This window comes from Silene latifolia, unplaced genomic scaffold (assembly GCF_048544455.1).
Source record: "Silene latifolia isolate original U9 population unplaced genomic scaffold, ASM4854445v1 scaffold_73, whole genome shotgun sequence".
Classification (NCBI taxonomy): Eukaryota; Viridiplantae; Streptophyta; class Magnoliopsida; order Caryophyllales; family Caryophyllaceae; genus Silene; species Silene latifolia.
In genome coordinates, this window is record NW_027413640.1 from 4,344,145 (window position 1) to 4,356,674 (window position 12,530).

Here is a 12,530-nt window from a genome sequence, read left to right on the forward strand (position 1 = left end):
ATAGAGAAGAAAATTGTTTGAATAGTAAACGTGAGACATTAGACAACCAAACCATCGCGACTATATGGATCCAAGATGCGTTAATTAAACATACTTCTTACAAGTCTTTACTTACTAGTAAGAACACTATTTAAAGTAAAATACAACATACTTCTTAGAAGTCTTTACATACTAGAAAGTTTTTAGAATACTTAATACAACTTAAACTTTTTCTAGCTGAAATCAAACTGGACTCACTTTTGAGTGGCTCGACTTGGGCAATTCCTACTATCATGATGAGTCATTTCACCGCAAGCACGACATTTCCTCAAGGGCTTTGCATTTTCTTGTACTGCCTTTTCCTTGTTTGAAGTAATCCGTCTTCCTGATCCCTTATTCTTACACTTTTCTGGTGGTAGAACACTAGCTTCAGACGGTATTTTCGAGCCAATAAGCATCTCAATTTCAGCTTTCTTGTTTTTTGACTTCCCACGCTTAACTGAAATCATCAATTTCTCGTTGAAACCACGAAGAAGTTCAAGCAGCTCATCACCAAGTTCCTCATTATCTTCAACAAGCGAAACTGAAGTAAATACTTCCGACCACAATTCACTTATCTTACTTTGTTGGTTTTCTATTGACATACAATCAGCTAGGAGGGTTGTCCCAACAACATTAAAAATGGGACGACAAGTTGCATATTTGCCCCATCTGTCTAATAGATACTCCGTAGGGATATCATCAAATCCTCTATCTTTTAACACCCACAGAACATGCTTACAAAGTAACCCAATTCTTTCAAACATCTTACACGAACAAGAAAACTTATTACCACTTAAATCAACTGTGTATACCTTGTCTTTCTCGCGGTCCATTATTGAAATATGCTCATTGTTGTCTTCAGTTGTCCTCGGTGAAAGACCACAAGTAAAACACGCAGCTTGGAGTTCTTCTTGAAATTGATAAAAAACAGTGGGGGTGTAAAATTCAGAGGTTTTTTTTTCTAGAAGGATAGGTGTTGATAATTTTGGAGAAGAGTTCTTATCATCGGCAGTCACCTTAGCATATTTCCAACGCTGCGCATCCATAGCCGATTGGAAACGCATCCAAAACTCAACAAGAGTGAGGTGCGGGTTTGTGAAATTTCCAAAGAAGCTATTTTCAGATTCTGACCTTGATGTTGTGCGCATAATCCCACCAAGATATATGTCTCTCGAAGTAGGCAGAATCCAACTTGAACGAATGTCAAACATTGACTTCAGCCACTCATGATCAGAAAGCTCATACGAAGAAAGGATTGATTTCCATCTCAATTCGAATTCTTGTGTATCAATCTCTCCATCCCAAACAATAGAATTTATTTCCTTCAAAAAGTTTGTGTTTTGGCAAATTGTCGGCCCGACTTTGTCTGGCAACTTTTTCATTATATGCCACATGCATAATCGGTGTTGTGTTTTGTCACCAAACACATCTTTTACAGCTTGATTGATGCCTTTGCATTGGTCAGTTATAATTGTAGTAGGATAACAATCACCCATAGCCTTCACAAAATTCTCAAATAACCAGGTAAATGATTCTCCATCTTCCTTTCTTAACAAACGACCCGCAAAAGTGACGCATCTTTTATGGTTGTCCACACCAGTGAACGGACAAAACACCATTTTATATTCATTGAAGTTATAAGTAGTATCAAAAGAGACGGCTTCCCCAAAAAGGGCATAGTTTTTAATTGAGATTGGATCTGCCCAAAAAACCTTACTTAGTCTTTTTTCATCATCCACCTCAAAGTCGAAATAAAATGATGGAGACATAGCCTTTTTTTGCATGAAAGTTTCCAATAACATCTCAGCATCATATTCCTTGATATATTTCTTAACATCCCTTGAAAAGTTTTTGAAATCTTCTAAAGAAGCCCCAACATTTTTGTACCCTTTTACATATTCCTTAAACATTCTAAAGGAATCCACTGGACCATGATTTACCCTTGAATTATCCATGATCATTTTCTTGTGAAAGAGATTCAAATTCCTAGATGGTTTCATATGAACCATTGTAGCTGGGGTAACCATTGCGTGTGTGTGTACCTCAACAAAATCATAAATTTGGTATTCACCGGTGTCAATTCTCTTAAAACTAACCTTAGCTTCACATCCTGTTCTCGTAACAGTCCTCTTTCTTTTAGTCCCCTTGTTCCTACTTTTGCCTTCTTTATTACACACACAGCGCTTGTGTGTAACAATCCCATTAACCAATTTTGTTGAATCTAACCTTGGAATAAACCCACAAACTTTTGCATATTTGTTGTAAAAATCTATTCCATCTTCCAAATTTGAAAACATCATACCGTTGATTGGTTTTAGATCTTCCGACAGCTTGGGAATCCAAAAATTGTGTTTTCAGAACCAACTTGTGGGGTTTCTACAAGACAATTTAACCAAAAGGTTGTTATTTTTAAGGCAAGTACATTATATTAGTGAAATCAAACCTTGTAAATGAACAAACCACAATTTTTTTACCTGGTGCATTAGTCAAAGGAATCATAGGAGGTATATCATTGTTCATTAGAGCATCAACATTAGAAGCAACTATACTGTCTGCACAGAAATGACACACAAAGAGGAAACGCATTATGTTCCAAAGACTAAAATCAAGAAAATATAGTCCATAGGTACACATTACTATGATATTAGATACATGCTTACGCTACATTTTGCGTACTGTTGCATCTGTCAAGGGAAGTACAACCAAGATATCCGAGGCATGGACATTAGTAGCGGTATACTATCTCGCACAGTACACATCTCATTCAAATTAGATACAATAATTCATATGTCACTATACATCAACAATTTGTGCAGAGAGAAAGAAGTTTGCGATTTTCAAACTGCTAAACATTCATCCAAAAATTTTCAAATGCTATACTAGCTTAATTTTTTTGAAAGACTCGCTCTCTACGGTGCACAAAATCATAATCGATGCAGAGTATTTTATCACATACGAGCACAGATTTTCCCACCCAAGCCACATTAGGTACACTGTTTTAGCTAGCCGGATATATACTGTTTTAGCTAGCCGATACATTTTTTTTCAAAATAGGCGAAATGATGTATCTAACACCGAGAGATGTATCTTTTGCTAAGAATTTTATTCTGTCAGAGATATATCTTTTGGCCCCCATTAAACCACACAAAAAAAATACAAAAACAGTCAGAAAAATTATCCACAGCTAGAAAAATTATACAGAGGTACACATCTTTGGATCCTAGATACACTACTTCAGTTTAGTAGATACATGTATCTAACATCCCCGCAATAAGAAAAAACAGTAATGTGTACCTATAACTTCTTCTGTTATTGATTCATCCTCTTTTCCGTTATCACCTACAACACCTTAAGCAATTTCAGAAATGGATCCCAAATTTAATTGAAAAAATAGTTCCCAAAAATGTATTTACAACAATAATTCATACCTGAATCAGTAGAAGATGATGAAATTATAACCATCCTAAAAATAGTATCAAAACACAAACTAAATTACCATCAAAAACTCAAAAAACGATTAAAATTGGTAAACCCTAATTTTAAGAATTTCAATTTGTTCAAACCCTAATTTACGATTTAAATTTTGTAAACCCTAATCTGAGTAAAAGCTTACCTCTTAGATTCGCATGGGACAGGAACAATAATGGCGGAAAGTAGGATGATTTGCAGCAATGGAGATTCGCGTTTCTTCGATCAATTTTTTTTTTGTTGGGATGAGTTTTTAGGTGAGTGTGAGTTTTATTACAGCGCTTGAACTTTCCTTTTTATATGGTTCGTACGGTTCGTACGATAAGCTAGTTCGTACCTGAACTCGCCCCTATATATATATATAGGATCATGTGCGAACCTATAGTTCGATGCGAACTTACGAACTATTTTTCAACCCTTGGATCAAATTAGGATATTATATCAAAGGCGTATATTAAACCCCTTATCACTCCCCCTTTTCCTTAAAACCCAGTCCCCCGACACCTAACCTCTCTCACCCACTACCACAACTACCACCACCACATGTCGTCACCCCCGGCTAAAATCTTCACCGTCGCGTAGCTCCGTTGGAATCTGGCCGTCGATCACCGTAAATCCGATATCGTCGAGTTGCTTGTCGCACCACAAACACAATTAAAGTGACTTTTAGCTTAAATATGATCTATTTGGCTCGAAATCTTTCAACAATGTCATTAATTCGGTCAGATTTTTGTAATTCTTCTTCATTTTTAAGAGATCTATGATTTAGATCACTACATTTTTGAAAACTGAGATTTATGGTGGTTGTGGAGGTGCGTCACCGAGCAACCAATGGTGCGGTTGATGTTTGACGGAGTTTTGGACGTTGTTTTCGTGGTAGTTCCGGGATGATGTTAGCTAAAGTTTGTTGTTAGGGATGTGAAATGGAGGGTGAGCGGATGGCGTTGTCATTAGTGGACGGGTTGGTTCTTAGCTGGTTGCGTGGATAGTAGGGTGGCAATGAGTTATTTAGCGGTGCTTGGTGGTGGTCTTGGCGGCAGTGCTGGTCTCGGCTGCGTGTTGGTGGCGGTGGTGGGCTGTGGTATTATGGTAGGAGGGTGGATACACAAAATACCAACCCGGATACACATGGTATTACTACTGGATTCACAAATCGATTTGTGTATTCGGAAGTAATACCATGTGTATCCGGGGGTATTAATGTGTGTATCTTGTTAGAACGTTTGGCTTCGTTTTGCTCTTCTTTGGTGAATGGGTGATAACTGATAAACCATCCAAAAATGATACGGAGTAATTCCATGACAGCCTCTTCAATGCTATCATCATATAAAATCAGTATAATGTAAAATAAACCAGCGCCAAGTCATTTAGGTACTGAGACTGTTATTGGTGTTGTATAAATGCAAACTTGAATTCACGTAATTCAAATATCTGATTGTGATAAAATTCAAGTCCAAACTCCAAATTGTCATGAGCTATCTCCAATGACCAATGAGTGTTTCGCGTAAGTTGGATTTCCGATTGTTTGTGTTTCAAGAGAATAGGTGAATTGTCTCCTAATGTAAACAAAAAATGGAGATCGAGATAACTATTCCAAACCTCAAGTGACTGTGTCTCCTTATCCTTTGCATTATGCAGTCACTTCAACTATCTTTGTTATATACTTGAAAAGTGGCCGGATATGTATGACTGTATACGGATCAAACTTCCCAATCATATACGGATTAAACTTCCCAATCATCTCCTTGTTTTTCAAATCATTAGCTTTTGTAATTGTCATCGTCAATATGCCTTGAGATTTAAGTTACTAGATACATACATTTAGCTTGCTAGTTACACTCGTTTAAGTTACTATATACACTTCTTTAACTAGCTAGATACACCTCTTTAGATTACTAGATACATATCTTTAGTTAGCTGGATACACTCCTTTAACTAGCTAGATACACTTCTTTAAATTACTAGATAAATATCTTTAGTTAGCTGGATACACTCCTTTAACTAGCTAGATACACGTTTTAAAGTTACTAGATACACATCTTTGGCTAGCTGGATACAGTCCTTAAAGTTACTAGATACATACCTTTAGCTTATTAAATACACCCCTTTAAATTACTAAATAGATAATTGAAGCTAACTACATACACTTCTTTAAATACGAATTAATATACTTATCTAGTCTAGAATACCAACACATACGGACGTAGTCATAGCCAAATTCAAGTAGTTCAACATACCACCAGAATACCAGATGCATTATACTCCGTAAGTGATATTATCATTTAAGTAATTGAGGAATATCTCATAACATACATCACATTAAATTTGTTACTAATCACAATCTAGTTTGGACCTGGATCTTGTTGGTGGATGGACTCAAGTATATGATGAGCTGTTGCAGACCTTGCAGTAACAAAGAAAGTTACAAATGTTCATCTGGTGACTACTGCTACGGAGTACTCAATATTATTTTGATGTATTAAGAAATGGAAAGATGAATATAGTTGGCTTAAAGCAGCAAAAATCTTGACAAGTAAATGACGACATACAATTAAGATTAAGCCATTGACACGCCTAAAACGTCGCAATAAAAGTGGCCAAATTAACAATTTATAACCACAATACGTACTAATTAATACTAATTCTAAACTAGTAAAGTAGTAAGCAAGGGATCGAACCCAAGAGAAGATGGGTTTTGCAATAGTGAAATTAAAAGAGCAATTAGAACAATTGTGACAAAGTAACAACAAATATGTAAAAAGGGGGGTATTTGGTTGAGTTTTCAAGGACAATTAAAGGAAATTCAAACAAGAGTAAGCAACAAGTAATCAAACAAGTGAGTTTAGGATGGAAATTAATCAATTTGAGAGAGACTTAATCCGACCCAAAGTTAGGCACTTTAGTTGATAAAACCATTCAATCAATCCTTCTAATTAATATTATTGTCCTATTAGTGAGATTAAATCTCCAAATTCCCTTAATTAGAAGTCAATCACAAGGAAATCACACTTAATAATTGACCCAACTTATCAACTCCTCTAGTGGAAATCACACACATAGATTAATTAACAAGAACATGAAGCAATAGGAATCTAATAGGTGTAATTACTCACAATGAAATCACAATTAATGAGCAATCACAACTTAATCTCTCTAATGTTGATTAAACCAAGAAGAAATCACATTCATTAGTCTAATAACAAGTTGTTGCAACATGGGATTACAAGGAAATCACACTTAATAAACCCAACAACATATAAATTAAGGAACTTGGAAAGATTATGTAACAAGGAAATCACACTTAATCACCATAATCTAACAAGGATTCCAAAATTAAGCAATTAAACACAAGAGATTAAGAACAATAATAATAATTAAGGAAAGATTAAGGAGTCTTACAACCAAAGATTAAGCCTTTGAGTCGGATTAAGAAAGGGAGATTAGTTCTCCATGCTTAGATCTAAACCCAATTCAAAAAGATGAAAATATTCTCAAATTACAACTTGATTAATTAAAAGTGGCATAAGATAAAGCATAAGATAGTGAATCCCTAATGCATTCACCTATATATAGTCCTAGGTTAAAGAGGAAATGATGGGCTTAAGTTGGATGGAAGCCTGTAATCAAAAGGCATAATACCCAGGTAAGGCGCATGGTGTGCCCTATAGCATAGGGAGGGGCGCACGGTGCGCCCAGTGCGCTGGACTGCATTTTCCAAAAAGTCATATCTCTCTCTTTACTTGGCCAAATGAGGCGTGTGACCTATCGTTGGAAAGCTAAAAACATAAGCTTTCACCTCCACTTGGCCTTGCATCGATACGAGCTCTAGAACTCAAGATATACTCATTTGAAGTCGATCCTTGTGCAAACGAAGCTTCAAATCTTCAATTGCTTCATCCTTTCACTTCTTCATAGCTAGTCTTCCTTCTTGCTTGTAGATGTTTGTATCATGGTAGACTTCAAGACATGTCTTTGCTTCCGGTCATTGCTCAAAACTCCATTATTATCCCGACACTCGAAAAACGGCAATAGTGATGTAAATCATATAAAACCGCATCCCAATGTCGCTTTATTGTACTTAAAATATGCTAAATAGATAGTAAAAATACGAGCCTATCAAATACCCCACACTTGAGTCTTTGCTCGTCCCGAGCAAACTATTATAGAACCAATCAATCAACAAAAGGCTCACAAAATAAGTATGGGTAAGCTCAATCGATCCATCCCTCTTCTCTCACACCTCATCCTACTTATGTCACCCTCATCACATTATCAACAAGGTCACTATTCCGTTACAACATCATCACAAAAATAAGTGACCCAAATCCTCCAATCAAGAGTCGCTCTTCACTCACACTCTCTCCTTGTGTCTTCCCTCATCTAAGATGATCCTAATTTCCACCAATTCAATCTCATTTTCACAATCCAATAACATAAAATCCATTTGAAACACAAGGTTATCTAGCATCAAACACCTCCAAACTCAATAATTAGACAACCTCAAAATCCTTCAAAAATACTTCAACACAATCCATGACAAATCATACAACAACAACAACAATATCATCCAAACAACTCAAACACCAAATGCACCAAGTGCTAGTCATAAGATAGGCCTCCAATTCCCCCTCCTAGCCTTGGCACACTTCTAACCTACCCTTCCAACCTTCTTTGACCCCTCCTCTTATGTCACCAACACATGTAGGAAGTAGTAAAATTATGTGACAAGACTTAAGAGTTTCAATCATTTTTCATTTTGCCTAAATCTCTCATTTTGCCTAAACCGCCCGCCATTGCGGGTTTTCGGTTTAGCATTTTCCTCACTCTATCTCACGTGGCTCGCACTCATTTTTTTCATTTTGCCCGGAGTGCCCTTTCGGGTTTTCACTCCGACCTCGACCACTTTCCCATTTTTGCCTAGGATACCCTTTCGGGTTTTCATCCTAGCCGGGTTTTTCTTTTCTTTGTTTTTCTCTTTTTTTTTTTTTTTTTTTTTTGCAATGCATGGAATAAATATAATACAAGATATTACCAACTCATGTCCACCCCACACTTTATTTTTCACTTTGTCCCTAAAGTGAAGGTGAACATCACAATCAATCCTCAATGAAATGGCTTGAGGCACCGTCATTCTCTTCAAATTAGAACAAGTTCAACTCCACCTCACAAGCTCACTAACTTACACCACCAACACTCTCGACTCTCGATGATGATCTCAAAGATTCACACCTTACATCCTCCTCTTCATCTACTTTACTTGGTATTATCATGGTGTACCAAGCACAAAATCATGGGCAAAATGAATCATCTCAATTGTCCATCAATGATACCTCAACATACTCCACCATTTTCTCAACAAAACTCCTCCACACTTGAACTTTTGATTGCTTACATTTCATTGATTGATTCGTGGGAGTGAAAGTGGCTATTTTTTTCTAAGTGATGGCGCATGATTGAGGTAGTGAAAGGGAAATAGGGTGTTTAAACAATTAGACAATGAGGAGTGGTGATGTATGTAGTGATTGTGTCAAAAAGTGAGCTTGGGAATAATGGGTGTGGACAGCGGGCCGCCCACGGGGGCGCTTGGTGAGAACGAAACAAGCGTTTGCATTTTGTATGGAGTCGCCACCAATTTTTATGGGAAATTGGAACCGTTCGAATACCTCGTGTCATGTCAAACACAAAGTAGTGACATGAACACTAAGCAATCGTTACCCTTAGCATTCTATGTCTAGAATGACTCTCGTGGATGCCAATGAACACGGGTGCTCACGGAGATCTGGAGTAAGGGGTGAGGGTACGTATTAGGAAGCTCTTTTGATCGAACACCTAATCCCGCCCGCCTCGATAGCGGCCTCTACTAATGATTAGGGAAGTTATTCGTACTCGATGTATCGTCGGCTATATGCATGCAATGCAACATCCATAGATTAATCCTAACATGTGAGAATTTAACTAGGTCGGTTGACAATTAGTTAGCATACAATTGGGTCGAAGTAGGATTTAATGTTCAATTACATGTGAAAACATACAAATGATAAAAGAAATACAATAAAAGAAATACAATAATGAAAATTACATTAATTACATTGGATTGGCGATTTATGTCGAAAATACCTTTAAAACGGATAATTTGAGAAAAAGAATAAAAGAAGGAATTACGAACAGAACAGAAGTGATTATACGATTAATAGTCAATTAATATGTAGGCTAAACAAACTAGGTCAAGGCTGAAACGGAGTTCAGGGACAGAACTCAACCAGAACAGTAGCAAAGAGCCGCGTCTTTCGAATAGGCGCAGCAGACGCGTACGTTTCCGGGCTCGCCTTCGGCCGTGAAGCCGTAATTGCAAGCCGTTAATGTCGATTGGTGATTTAATGATGGATTAAAATTATTTACTCGGATGGAAGTGATTAACAGGTTATTTAACACATGAATAGGTCATGAAAACAGTAGAACATGAATGAGACGGATGCAAACGGATTAATTCATGATGGAATAATGATAGAAGTGATAAATATTAATGAGTCCTCTATTGAAATCAATTAACTACGTTAGATGCAACGGATTAATGACGAATATGCAATGAACATGTGAATAAACAGATGAAAACTATATCAAGGACGAATTCCAGAAACCCAATATGAATGAATTGAATCTCTACAACCCGGAATTGAATTTAATGACGAAAACCCGCAAATATTGGATTACTTGGGATTTAAGTCGGATTTATGACAAACTAAACATGTGAATGACGATGATTATAATGTACATGTGGAATTATTATGACATTAAGACGAAGAATTAACAAGCGAACAAGCAAAAGAAGGATCTTGAGTATGAATTACAGAGGACAAACGAAGAAGAAAGGAAGCAGGAACTGTGGCAGCCTCACGAAGAGGCGCAGTAGGAACTGCGCTCCTTCGAAGAGGCGCATCAGTTGCTGCGTCCTTTCTCGATGGTTATCTACTGGAAATCCGCAAAAACAGGTTTTAATAAAGGGTTTTAGAAATCGATTTTAACGGTATTTTTGACGTAAACCTTACAATTGATGATACGAAAAGTAAAATACAATAAATAAATAAGGATTGTACACCCTCAGACTTACATGTTGACGAAACGAGAAGGACTAAGATATCGATTAGTGAATGCTCGACGCGAATGCAAAGAAAGTGCCCTCGTAAGAGGAAAACGATTGATTAATTAAGTTGATTATTGGTGTAGTTGGTCAAATTGGTCGGTCATGCAACGGAGAGGCTGGTACCCGGAAAGATCCGAGCTTACGTGGTCGAAAGTTCAAGCACGTAGGCGCCAATAAGTAAGAACAAAGTCTAGAATGCAAAGGGAGAAGAGAAGGGCGGACACTCGCGTGAGAAATATGAGGAGCGAAGGCTCCTATTTATACTAATCACGTGAAGGAATTAGGGTTTCGGAGACTCTTTGGAAGTGAATCTCGGAAAGATATGAAAAAGATACGTGAAACTTGCAGAAAAGGGCCTGGGAAGAGGCGCAGCAGCCACTGCGTCTCTTGGAAGAGGCGCAACGCCTGCTGCGTCTGTTCCCAGGAGGTTTCCTCCGTCAAGAAAGATTTCCGTGTTTGAGTTATGGTAGGACGGAAATAATTCGACTTCCTTAATATCTTATATGAATATTACGGGATATTATTTGCCAAAAGATAAAATTTATGAAATATGGAATAGAAATATCCGGAACATTCCAGAACATTCTGACTCGGGATTTAACAGTTATCAGGAAATGGAGACGGTTTTTGACCCGGACTCCGAATGTACTCTAATTACTGCCAAAACGACCGTATCGGTACGTATATGACAACCGTGAGGTAGACATTTAATATTTGAGCAATCACTTGACGATAATCTTACGAACTGTCACAAATCGTTCCGCGCATCAAACATGCGGCCCAATCATCACCGGGTGGTTTGCGGGAGGTGCAGAGATGAGGTATCTACAATGGGGCACAAGGGTAGCTTGAATGGGCTTGAGAAGGAGCATTGGTGGAATTGTCACGCATGATAACTTTTACTCTCAAGCAAGGACTTATCAAAAGATTTTAATGAATCACTTGCACCACTTCACAAACACCTTGTGTTCACTACTCAAGAACTTGAGTTTTACACACAAGTAACAACTCATAATCCAATATTAGGAAAACACAATAATAAAAACATTAAAGAAGGAGTACGGGTTGCCTCCCGTAAAGCGCTTTTGGTTTCCGTCGTTTGCTCGACGCCTTTTCAAGCTTCATCTTCTATCAATGGTCAAGAGCGGAGCAACTCAATGCTCATAGTAACCTATCAAACATGTTAGCACACAAACAAGAAAAGTGACAATAATAGAAAGTCAAGACATACCAAGCATTCACGATGAGAACATATGCATATGACAAGTGATTCATTGAAGCATGTTCGAAAAACAATGCAATGTCACGATAAGACTCCTTGAAACAAGGGTTAGACTTGGTAAAAACCAAGTAATAGTGAAATGACACAAGAGGTTCTTTAGGAATTAGAATGGGTGGCTCTCTCATGTAAACTAGGGGAGGTTCCTCTTTGTGCGGCAAAAGTTCAACAATCATCATGTTCTCTACCCTCTTAACATTCTCTTTAAAATTCATACTCACTAACTTCTTAGCCAAAGAAGGGTCACAACCAACATCCTCAAGGACAACAACATTTTCGTTTTCTTCCAATTCCTCCGTGGGTGGATTCAAACGCCTTTGCGGTTGGCGAACGGGTTTGGTTTCTTCCTCCCCTAGATAAACATACTTCAAGTGACTTGGCAAGAGCTTTAACTCAACAATAGGAGCCTTCACTATTGAGGTAATAGGTCTCTCATTTGGTAACTCTTCCAACAAAGAGGAAGAAATGAAACAAAAAATCATGGACAGGGGTCTGAGCGCACGGTGCGCTCTGGTGGACTGGGTTGGGCGCACGGTGCGCCTGGTCTGCTGCCCTGTTTCTTGTTTCGATTTCTTCCCATTCTTCAATGAATGGGGTTTCTTCCAAGTCTTTAATAGTTTC

The 12,530-nt window shown here is 37.7% G+C and overlaps 1 protein-coding gene across 1 annotated transcript; it reads right to left on the reverse strand.

Annotated features, from left to right (window-relative positions):
• Positions 1-233: 233 nt before the first annotated feature.
• Positions 234-2,318, reverse strand: LOC141640141 (protein FAR1-RELATED SEQUENCE 5-like). The gene has a single exon (XM_074449032.1). It carries the CDS (start codon positions 2,316-2,318, stop codon positions 234-236), a length of 2,085 nt encoding a protein of 694 aa, XP_074305133.1.
• Between the last annotated feature and the right edge of the window lie 10,212 nt (positions 2,319-12,530).

What these genes read in the sequence shown, in the direction of transcription:
- LOC141640141 (XM_074449032.1), bottom strand. Translation starts at nt 2,318, where the DNA reads ATGTTTTCAAATTTGGAAGATGGAATAGATTTTTACAACAAATATGCA.